Source organism: Globicephala melas, chromosome 11 (genome assembly GCF_963455315.2).
Source record: "Globicephala melas chromosome 11, mGloMel1.2, whole genome shotgun sequence".
In the NCBI taxonomy this organism is placed as follows: domain Eukaryota; kingdom Metazoa; phylum Chordata; class Mammalia; order Artiodactyla; family Delphinidae; genus Globicephala; species Globicephala melas.
Window position 1 is genome coordinate 30,541,278 of NC_083324.2, and position 12,443 is coordinate 30,553,720.

General features: G+C 36.3%; 1 protein-coding gene across 12 annotated transcripts in view; it reads left to right on the plus strand.

Moving 5' to 3' along the window:
• CFAP20DC (CFAP20 domain containing) overlaps nt 1-12,443 on the plus strand; it is a 352,715-nt gene that overhangs the window by 107,704 nt on the left and 232,568 nt on the right. For all 12 annotated transcript variants that reach the window (XM_060308448.1, XM_060308451.1, XM_060308450.1 and 9 more), the window contains one exon: nt 10,968-11,124. In XM_060308448.1, the coding sequence (XP_060164431.1) occupies nt 10,968-11,124 (157 nt within the window). The remainder of the gene's footprint in view (nt 1-10,967; nt 11,125-12,443) is intronic.

The window sequence follows — 12,443 nt, forward strand, 5'->3', positions numbered from 1 at the left end:
AATATAGATCAATGGAACAGGATTGAAAGCCCAGAGATAAACCCATGCTCATATGGTCACCTTATCTTTGATAAGGGAGGCAAGAATATACAATGGAACAAAGACAGCCTCTTCAATAAGTGGTGCTGGGAAAACTGGACAGCTACATGTAAAAGAATGAAATTAGAGCACTTCCTAACACCATACACAAAAATAAACTCAAAATAGATTAAAGACCTAAATGTAAGGCCAGACACTATAAAACTCTTAGAGGAAAACATAGAATACTCCATGACATAAATCACAGCAAGATCCTTTTTGACCCCCCTCCTAGAGCAATGGAAATAAAAATAAACAAATGAGACCTAATGAAACTTAAAAGCTTTTGTACAGAAAAGGAAACCATAAACACGATGAAAAGACAGCCCTCAGAATGGGAGAAAATATTTGCCAACGTTGCAACTGACAAAGGATTAATCTCCAAATTATACAAGCAGCTCATGCAGCTCAATATCCAAAAAACACACAACCCAATCCAAAAGTGAGCTGAACACCTAAATTGACAATTCTCCAAAGAAGACATACCGGTTGCCAACAAACACTTGAAAAGATGCTCAACATCACTAATCATTAGAGAAATGCAAATCAAAAGCACAATGAGGTATCACCTCACACGTGTCAGAATGGCCATCATCAAAAAATCTACAAACAATAAATGCTGGAGAGGGTGTGGAGAAAAGGGAACCCTCTCGAACTGTTGGTGGGAATGTAAATTGATACAGCCACTATGGAGAACAGTATGGAGGTTCCTTAAAAAACTACAAATTGAACTACCATACGACCCAGCAATCCCACTACTGGGCATATACCCTGAGAAAACCATAATTCAAAAAGAGTCATCTACCACAATATCATTGCAGCACTATTTACAATAGCCAGGATATGGAAGCAACCTAGGTATCCATCAACAGATGAATGGATAAAGAAGATGTGGCACATATATACAATGGAATATTAGCCATACAAGAAACGAAATTGAGTTATTTGTAGTGAGGTGGATGGGCCTAGAGTCTCATACAGAGTGAAGTAAGTCAGAAAGAGGAAAACAAATACCATATCCTAACACCTATATATGGAATCTAAAAAAAAAAAAAAAAACTGGTTCTGATGAACCTAGGGATAGGACAGGAATAAAGACACAGACATAGAAAATGCACGAGGAGGGGAAGGGTAAGCTGAGGACATGGGGAGGGGAAGGGTAAGCTGGGACAAAGTGAGAGAGTAGCATTGACATATATATACTACCAAATGTAAAATAGATAGCTAGTGGGAATTAGCTGCATAGAACAGGGATGTCAGCTCCGTGCTTTGTGACCACCTAGAGGGGTGGGAAAGGGAGGGTGTGAGGGAGGCACAAGAGGGAGGGGATATGGAGCTATATGTATGCATATAGCTGATTCACTTTGTTTTACAGCAGAAATTAACACAACATTGTAAAGCAATTATACTCCAATAAAGATGTTTTAATAAAAAAGAAAATTCTAGGGAACCGACAAAAACTAAAGAAAACCTAGTAACGTAATTGAGTTTATCAAGGTCACAGAATCCAATGGCAGTATACCAAAATCATTTGTTTCTATATATTTCTATACGAAGTTGTAACAGTAAACAATTGAAAATTCTAAATCTTAAAAATATTTACAATACCATGAAAAATATTAAATATTCAGGAATAACAAAATATATGTTAGACCTTTACAGTGAAAGCTATAAAACATTGCTGAGAGAAATTGAAGACCTAAATAAATGGGGGAATGTTGTTTATGAATCAGAAGACTGTATTTGTTAAGCTGCCAATACTCTTTCAGTAAATCTGTTGGTTCAATCTAATCCCAGTTAGAATCCCAACAGGCTTCTTTTTTTTTTTTTTTCCAGAAATTAAGAAGATACTTCTGAAATTTACATAGAAATTCAAAGGTCCTAGAATAGCCAAAACAATTTTCAAAAAGTAAAATTTATACCTCATGATTTCAAAACTTGGTTTAAGCTTACAGTAATGAAGACATTATGTTCTTGGCATAGATACCAATAAAAAGTTCAGAAGTACACCCACACATGTATAGTCAGTTGATTTTCAACCAAGGCATCAGAGCAATTTTTTGAGAACTGGAACTTCTGAGTATTCATACAGAAGAAAGAAAAATGAACCTCAACCCATACTTCATACCATTCACAAAAATTAATTTGAGATGAATCATATACCTAAATAAATACTAAAACTAAAGGGCTACTTTAAGAGATTTTAGGACCCAGAAAGCATTAACCATAATAAAAAATTAATTGACAAAATGGGCTTCAATAAAATTTAAAACTTCTCATCAAAAAGATATTATTAAAAAATGAATAAGCAAGGCACAAACTGGGAGAAAATATTCTTAATACATATAACTGACAAAAGACTTGTATTCAGACTACATCCTACAACTCTATAATAAAAAGACATAACTTTTTAAGGCAAAAATAATTAAACAAAGATTATACATTTGGTTAAATAAGCATACGAAGAAGAGCTCTATACCATCAGTCAGGGAAATTCAGATTTAAAACACAGTTACCACCAGTACTTCATTCACTAGAATGGCTAAATTAAAAGAGGCGAGAAATACTAAATATTGTTGAGATGTAAAGCAATTTCATAAATTTCTAGTGTAAAGGAAAATGGTATAACCACTTTGGAAATACCTTTGGAAGTTTCTCATAAAGTTAAACATTTACCCTTTGACCCAACAGTTCCACTTCTTTGTGTCTATTCAAGGAAATGAAAATATGTGTACACAAATTTGAATTTCACAACAGTTTTATTTATGATAGCCGAAATCTTGAAATAACACAAGTGTCCAACAACAGAAGACTGAACAAACAAATAGTGGTCTATTCATAGTGAGCTCCTACTCAGCAAAACAAGAATGAACTACCAGTACATGCAAGAACACTGATGAACCTCAAGTCTTAGCCTAACTCTAAGAAGCCATTTACTGTGATTTCATTTATATAAAGTAATAGAATAGACAAAATTAAAGTGAAAGAAGTTAGTACTTGCCCTTAAACGGTATGACTGCTGAGATTGATAGGAGAGCTGCACAAAAGATCGGTCTGCGGTGATCGAAATGTTCTGTATCTTGATAGGGTATGGTATACAGATGTATGAAATGGTCAAAACTCATTGAACTGTACCCTCAAAGTCTATGAATTTCACGGTATGAACGTCAAAAAGATCATATGGTTAACATACATTGAGCATTTACCATATGTTAGGCACTATTAGAAGTGCTTACATGTATTTAAACATTGAATCCTAACAACTGTATGAGAGATTTGTCATTATTATCACCGTTTTACAAATAAGGAAAGAGAGGCACAGAGAGGACAAGTAACTGCAAAGATTATATAACTAGTAAGTGGTGGAACTGGAATCCAAATCCAGACAGTTTGGCTCCAGGGCCCAAACTCTTGCATCCCTCGGAAGAATATATTTAAAAGGTGTTGTCAGTAGAGGTTAACTGGAAGGAGTTGACAGACAGATAAAGGAATAGAATATAATTCAGAATTTTTAAAGTATTTCAGGGTAATTAAATTAAATCTCAGGATATGGCCACGTGAGTGGATTAAGGAGTGAAGAGGAGAGGAAGACTTTAAGAAAAGGTTAAGGGACTTTTAGGGTGTTGAATCAGAAGGTAAGATGAACCTGGTCCCAGTATTTTCCAGGAATGTGTGTATAGGATGGTGCTTGTGTACCTGAGGAGGTAGAAGGAGTGACTGGGGCGTGATGTGAAGCTGAAAGGGTGGAAGAGCCTGTCTCTGCAATGCCTCAGGCTCCAAAGAAGATAGAGGTTCCCAGTCAGAAGAGCAAACTCTCTTCTAGTGCCACCCCGCCCCATTGCCTCAAAATAGGGGGCTGTAGAAGCGCAGGTGAACTGCATAAGTGAACTTCAGCTCCAGACTTGAAGGGGAAGTAGTATCTCAGAGAAAAGCCAGGTTTCAGTTAAGGTAAGGTGTGTAGGACCCTTAGAAGAATATAAAGAATATAGGTACTTTTCAGTAGTAAGAATTTCAAAGGGCATAGTGAAAGGGTGACTTGAGGGTTAGCAAGAGAAAGATGGGACAGCTGTTTCAGGAAGAGATACCTTACTGGAGGTAGAGATTGATTGCTGAACATGTATAATGATGACACTTCTACAAGGAATTTGCCTTTCCTTGGTTCAGCCATGAGCTACTACCCTGGCAGCCCCGACCTCCAGTCATCAACTCCCCTCTCTCCATATAAGGACTTGTGGTGATTTACTTTTCCTGGAGAAATTGCTTTTAATACACTAGTAATAGGTAATTACTTCCCCTGACCATGTGGAAATTACTATTGCAATCTCTCTGCTTACACCACTTAATAAACACAATATGATGGTGAAAAAGATAGATAAAGTCATTGTAATCAGATTTTCTCTTGAGAAATTAATTATTTTAAAAGGAACAAGAATAACAGTCTTAAAACCTTGTTTTTTGTTACTTCAGGAGCATGAAAACAGAATGAGGTTCTAAAATTCTGGGAAAAGATGCACTTTATGATTTCTAGGTTATGAAATTGTAATTTTTTGTTTGTCATTCCTTTTTAGCAAGGCAGTGCTGGCTAGAGCTGTGTACTGTTAGCGACTCAGGCTCTTTACACACAGGCAAAATGAATCCAGTTGTCTTCAGATCTTTCCTACGGTATTGGCAGAGAATAGGGGCACAGGAAATCAAAAGAGTTCTGGGACAACCAAGAGCTTGTTATTGCAAGCTCTTGAATGTGTGTGTGCGCCCGGGCGTGTGTGTGTGTGCACGTGCATGCATGTGTTTCACCAGTACAATGAAGCCATATGGCCAAAACATTTCAGTAAAAACTAGAAACTGATGCTTTGAATAATGCTTTCACCCTTTGGCAGTCAGTTGTTTCACGTAAAATTCCACGCTGGAACTAGATACCATAAACTCTCTTATCAATCCAAGAAACAAACTAAACAGAACTGTCTCTTCTTTATCAAGATTGCTGTCTTTCCTGTGCTTATTTCTTAAGGACCCATAATTATAAATATTTTAGATCAAGAGCTCTTCCCTGATGGCTTAGGGTTGCACATAGGAATAAAGTGATTAGAGATCAAGAAAAATGTCAAAAAAGGGATTTTAAGAGTGAATGATATCCCCAAGGATAATGAAAATATTTTATAAAGATCAGCTGTAATTCAGATAACCCACCTGTTGATAGTAGAGAGTTCGTACTCTTTTCTAAAACTTCAGAAAATTATCACAGAATTTATATGAATAATGAGTTATTTGTGGAAGCTTATGAAAATTGTAACCTTTATAAATATCAGCTAAACCAAAAAAAAAATTCTATCCACTAAACTAAAAAAAATTTTCTATTTCCTCTAACCAAGGAAGATTTGTGAAAGATATTCCCATCTTTTTCAGGAATTACTCCCATCTGTACTTCTAAGAGATGGATTCACTAAATAACTTACCAGTTCTCACACATTTATGGTGTTTGTCGAATGATGATATAATGAAAGATTGAAAGTATTTGTGTAGGCATGTATGTATATACGTGTCTTCGTATATTCATACACACACATGCATACCATTATTTGTTGAATACTTTCCATGAAGCATGAAGTCCAGGCAGAGGGAATAAAAGCAGTTTGACTGGGATATATAAGAAGTGTATAAATCACACCTACAACACAAGCAACAAAATCAAAAGTAAACAACAACTAGGATTACATCAAACTAAAAAGCTTCTGCACAGCAAAAGAAACCATTAACAAAGTGAAAAGACAACCTATGAAATGGAAAAAATATTTGCAAGCCATATATCTGATAAGGAGTTAATATCAAAAAATATACAAAGAACTCATACAACTCAATAGCAAAAAAACAATCCAGTTAAAATGGACAAAGGACCTGAATAGACCATCTTCCAAAGAAGACATACAAAAAGCCAACAGGTATATGAAAAAATGCTCAACATCACTAGTCATTAAGTAATTGCAAACTAAAACCACAGTGAGATATAACTCATACCTGTTAGAATGGATATCATCCAAAAGACAAGAGATAAATGTGTATGATTGCAGAGGAAAGGGAACCTTTGTGCTTTGTTGGTGGGATTGTAAATTGGTATAGCCACTATGGAAAACAGTATGGAGGTTCCTCAGAAACTTAAAAATAGAACTACCAAATGATCCAGCAATTCTTCACTTCTGGGAACATAGTAAAAGGAAACAAAAGCACTAACTCAAAAAGATATCTGCACCCCCATATCCATTGTAGCATTATCTACAAGAGCCAAGACATGGAAACAACCTGTGTCCGTCTATAGATGAATAGGTAAAGAAGTTGTGGCATATATGTACAATGGAATATTTTTCAGCCATAAAAAAGTGAGAAAATCCTACCATTTGCAGAAACATGGATAGACCTTGATGGCATTTTATGCTAAGTGAAGTAAGTCAGATAGAGAAGGATAAGTACTGTATGATCTCACTTATATGTGGACTCTAATGAAAACAAAGCAAAACAAAAACCACCAGACTCATAGAAAAAGAGATCAGATTTGTGGTTACTAGATGTAGTGGGGGGCAGGGGTGAGGGCAGAGCAGGAATTGAAGGAAGGTAATCAAAAGGTACAAACTTCTAGTTATAAGATAACTAAACACTGGGGATGTAACGTACAGCATGGTGACTATAGTTAACACTGCTGATGAGCTATATAGGAAAGTTGTTAAGAGAGTAGATCCTGAGAGTTCTCATCACAAGGAGAAATGTTTTTTTTTCTTTCTGTTGTATCTGTATGAGATGATGGATGTTAATTAAATCTATTGTGGTAATCATTTCACAATACATGTAAATCAAATCATCATACTGTACACCTTAAACTTATACAGTGATGTCAATTGTGTCTCAATAAAACTGTGGAAAAAAAGAGAAAAAAATGGGTGTAGAAGGTAAGGGCCTGGTTTCCTGGACTTGCGCTGTTTAAAGGAGGTCGACACCAATTCCCAAGCAGATCTGGCAGATTCTGATTGGGTCTTCAGGTGCAGCCCGCTGGAGGGTTCATCTAAGCAGAGAATAAAGGGGGAGGGTCCTGAGAAAAAATGCCCAACACATTCCCATACCTCCCTGGGCCTGGAAGCCCTTATTAGTTGTTCAAAACGAAACTCAGATGTCACCTCCAAGCATTTCCTAGATGTAGGAAGACTCAAAATACTTACTTCAAAAAAAAAAGATAATTTAAAAAGCAGTTATTAACTCTAGAAATCTAAAGAAGTTGCATAAGGAAAGGAAAGGTAATCATAGAGCATCACTTGGCTCAGTTGTGTACAATATTTCCATAGTCACAATAAGGAAAACACAGAATATGAATTTTAAAGAAAAGAGAGAAAGAGAAAGAATGAGAGATAATTGTCTAGGGAGGATGGAGTCAGGAAAGTTAGGTGTATAAGTGAGCTAAAAATCTTATCTACCATAATAGGAAGTCAGCAGATAATGTCTAAAATTGATGAATCAAGAGGTATTATTTTAAAATACAGAGAGAAAAATGGTTAAAAGTTGACAGTATGATTGCATGAGTGGAAAAGTGACAAAGGGCTACATTTTGTATAAAACTTTTGTTAAGCCCGTGTCTAACACCTGATAAGCACTTAGCACCTGTGGGGAAGAATGGATGAATGCAATTCCTGATGGGACAAACCAGCTGAAAGATTGGAATTGGGGCATAATGTTAAGTTTTTAAGGAATGGAACCCAAATTTGTAACAACAATAATAACGCTAGTATAATAATGTTAATAATTAGTGTTGGATAGCTGGAAACCCCAGTACCTTCATATAACCTGAGTTTTACCAAGCCGTGGTGTTTCACCATATGGCATGCATACTGGATTTGTCCCTTACATTTCACTTCCTATGCTAGCCTTCAAACAAGACCCTCCTCACTTCATGCTTAAATGACTGATGGAGACTAATTGGTGCTTCTGTGCCTCAGTCTGTCTCTACTCTGCCTCAGCCTTCTTCCCAGTACCACTCTACCACCCCAAACATTCCTGCATCAGGGTTAATCCAGACTTCCAATACTCTACTTTTCTCACATTCTCCTTCAAGAACCACAGTGACACTTGACCCTCTGGGATCCAAGTTTCTCTTCTTGATCTTCCAGCTCCTCCAGAACCTGGCCTCACTGCCCTATCCCACATTACTTCCCACACTTCCCCAGAGCGCACCATTCCGCTGGTCAAGCCAGTCTCATTGTTACATCACACTCAATCCTATCTCCTACCTTTTATTACAACTGACTTCTTTTTCCCCAAAAGACTAGAGCATTCTTATCACCTGGGAATAAAATGTTACTGTTGAGACATATACAAAGAAAATAATTTTACATATTTAATCAATAATTTACTGCAATCTCTTTTACTTTTCTACTATGGAAACAAGCTCATGTTCTCCTCCATATTAAAATCAATACTTCTAAATGGAATTTGACTTTTAAAATGACATTATTATTTCCTTTATCAATTAATATATCTTTTAATTTTGATAAGTTAATAAAATAGACCTTATATAAACTGTGCTTCTAAGCAAATAATGGAGGAGCCTAATATTTTAATCAAAGCAGAGACAATTTTATTTTTATTTATTTTTTCATCTTTATTGGAGTATAATTGCTTTACAGTGGTGTGTTAGTTTCTGCTTTATAACAAAGTGAATCAGTTATACATATACATATGTTCCCGTATCTCTTCCCTCTTGCGTCTCTCTGCCTCCCACCCTCCCTATCCCACTCCTCTAGGTGGTCACAGAGCACCAAGCTGATCTCCCTGTGCTATGCGGCTGATTCCCACTAGCTATCTATTTTACGTTTGGTAGTGTATATATGTCCATGCCACTCTCTCACTTTGTCACAGATTACCCTTCCCCCTCCCCATATCCTCAAGTCCATTCTCTAGTAGGTCTGTGTCTTTATTCCCATCTTACCCCTAGGTTCTTCATGACATTTTTTTTCTTAGATTCCATATATATGTGTTAGCATACGGTATTTGTCTTTCTCTTTCTGACTTACTTCACTCTGTATGACAGACTCTAGGTCCATCCACCTCACTACAAATAACTCAATTTCGTTTCTTTTTATGGCTGAGTAATATTCCATTGTATAAATGTGCCACATCTTCTTTATCCATTCATCCGATGATGGACACTTAGGTTGTTTCCATCTCCTGGCTATTGTAAATAGAGCTGCAATGAACATTTTGGTACATGACTCTTTTTGAATTATGGTTTTCTCAGGGTATATGCCCATTAGTGGGATTGCTGGGTCATATGGTAGTTCAATTTGTAGTTTTTTAAGGAACCTCCATACTGTTCTCCATAGTGGCTGTACCAATTCACATTCCCACCAGCAGTGCAAGAGTGTTCCCTTTTCTCCACACCCTCTCCAGCATTTATTGTTTCTAGATTTTTTGATGATGGCCATTCTGACTGGTGTGAGATGATATCTCATTGTAGTTTTGATTTGCATTTCTCTAATGATTAATGATGTTGAGCATTCTTTCATGTGTTTGTTGACAATCTGTATATCTTCTTTGGAGAAATGTCTATTTAGGTCTTCTGCCCATTTTTGGATTGGATTGTTTGTTTTTTTGTTATTGAGCTGCATGAGCTGCTTGTAAATTTTGGAGATTAATCCTTTATTGGTTGCTTCGTTTGCAAATATTTTCTCCCATTCTGAGGGTTGTCTTTTGGTCTTGTTTATTGTTTCCTTTGCTGTGCAAAAGCTTTTAAGTTTCATTAGGTCCCATTTGTTTATTTTTGTTTTCATTTCCATTACTCTAGGAGGTGGGTCAAAAAGGATCTTGCTGGGATTTATGTCATAGAGTGTTCTGCCTGTGTTTTCCTCTAAGAGTTTGATAGTGTCTGGCCTTACATTTAGGTCTTTAATCCATTTTGAGCTTATTTTTGTGTATGGTGTTAGGGAGTGATCTAATCTCATACTTTTACATGTACCTGTCCAGTTTTCCCAGCACCACTTATTGAAGAGGCTGTCCTTTCTCCACTGTACATTCCTGCCTCCTTTATCAAAGATAAGGTGACCATATGTGTGTGGGTTTATCTCTGGGCTTTCTATCCTGTTCCATTGATCTATATTTAGCACAGACAATTTTAAATACTACTTTTCTTTTAACTGCAAAAATCCTTTTTTCTGTTTTTGCCCAGCCGTCTTATATATGTCATAATTTTTTACTAAACGATTATTTGCTCCTTTTCTTTAACTCAGTAAGACCATTTAGAGAATTTATTTGATGAAGTATTGAGGGGTCTAATTGTTTAATAGGCAGAAATTAGTCCCTGCAAGAGTACTTTAAAAACTGGCAAATACCTGGCATAATTACAAATTCTTTAGAAGAATCTATTTCTGTACAATAGGTTAATTGGTTATGAATAAACAGCAATGGCTGCAGTTTAGACCCAGCTTCTAATTTCAGTTTCATCCATGCTTTTTTTTAACAAATCTAAGTGGCTAATTGTGATCAAATTAGTCCTCTTGAAGGAACGATTGGCTACTTATCCTTGATTTTCAAGATTTAAGTGGTCTAATGCACCTACAATTAGCTTCCCACTAGCATACTGCCTTCTGATCTAGAGTTACCTCCCTAAGTTGTCAAAGCCTTGTCTCACAATGGGAACTCTTCAGCCAGATGACCAGTGTACAGTTTAGATCATGATGATTTCTTTGGAAGAATCAAGACAATTCTTAAGAAAATCGAAGCCAAAACAGGTAGATTTGCCTAAAGGGGAAAATTGGTTTGGGGCTGGTTGATCCAGACGATTACCTCAATTCCGGACTTTGCATTTCATTTATGTGATTTTACATAGTGCTTACTCCTCTTTCCCTTTTTAATTTTAGTGGTGCAATCTATGCATTGACCTGGTGGCATTTACCAGTGAAATATTCAAAGGAGCTGTTTTCCAGTCACTGGATGGAATTATTGTCTCAGCTAACTGTAAGCTACGGAAGATCTTCACTTTAAAATGCAGGCCTCAAGACACTGCTGATAAAGATGGTATGTTCAAGCTGCTATCAAGATTTTTTAGTTCTTCAACTTTTAGAAAATTAGACATGCCTTTGGACAGTAAGAGTACATGGTAGTGGTTTTTGAAAATTTATCTTACTCTATTTAATTGTGGAAAGAACACTTAACATGAGATCTATTTCAACAAATTTTAAAGTATACAATATGTTATTGTTGACTGTAAGTACAATGTTGTACAGCAGATCTCTAGAGCTTATTCATCTTGACTGAAATTATATTACTATATTAATTTTCTAATGATCATGTTAAAATAGAAAGATGGTTGAGTTATTCCTCATATTATTTCTAAAGAAACTGGAAATAATACATTAATTACTCATTAAACAATTAATAATTATACTCTGTAGGAAACTGAGCCATCTAGAATTCATAAAGCAGCACAAACTCTCCTGCTAAGATAGTTTTAAACAACTGAAAGTATTGAGAAACTACTGATGCTTCTTTTTGATTTTCGTCTGGGATTATTTTTAACAAAATCAATTCTAGAAGCCCAGGAAACAGGACTGCACATAAGATGGCAAAGGTGATTTCTTAGAAGTTTGCATGTAGACTTTAGATTTGTGCTCCATCTGGATGAGTGCCTATGAAATCCTTCTGTGTTTCATTCTGTGGAACAGGACACTGTAAATTTCATTTGATAATAAAACACAGCAATGCATTTACAGTTCCACAAAAAGATCATAAGCCAGGAAGTATGGCCACTCATATACCACTTAAAGGCTATACAAGAAAGTGAAAGATTTCACTTAAAAAAAAAATGGCACCCAGCTAATAAGAAACCTCAAAATTTATAGAAATATAGGTGAATTCTACATCAGATCGTAAGAGGTAAATCATAACCTAATTAATACTTTTCATAAATGTAAGGAAAAAAGTGAATCAAAAATTGGCAGATTAGGGCTTCCCTGGTGGCGCAGTGGTTGAGAGTCCGCCTGCCGATGCAGGGGACGTGGGTTCGTGCCCCAGTCCTGGAGGATCCCACATGCCACGGAGCGTCTGAGCCCGTGGGCCATGGCCGCTGAGCCTGTGCGTCCGGAGCCTGTGCTCCGCAACGGGAGAGGTCACAACAGTGAGAGGCCTGCATACTGCAAAAAAAAAAAAAAAAAAAAAATTGGCAGATTAAATACATGTTTTTATCTCTGATTCTCCCTTAAGCTGCAATAAAATTATAACATATAAATCCACCAGGATGAAGAGGAGATAACAACAGTTAAAAATGTTCATAAATTCTGTAAGATTGAGGAGTGACAACTGACTTAAAAGAGCAGAGAAAGCTGAAACTTTTAGGT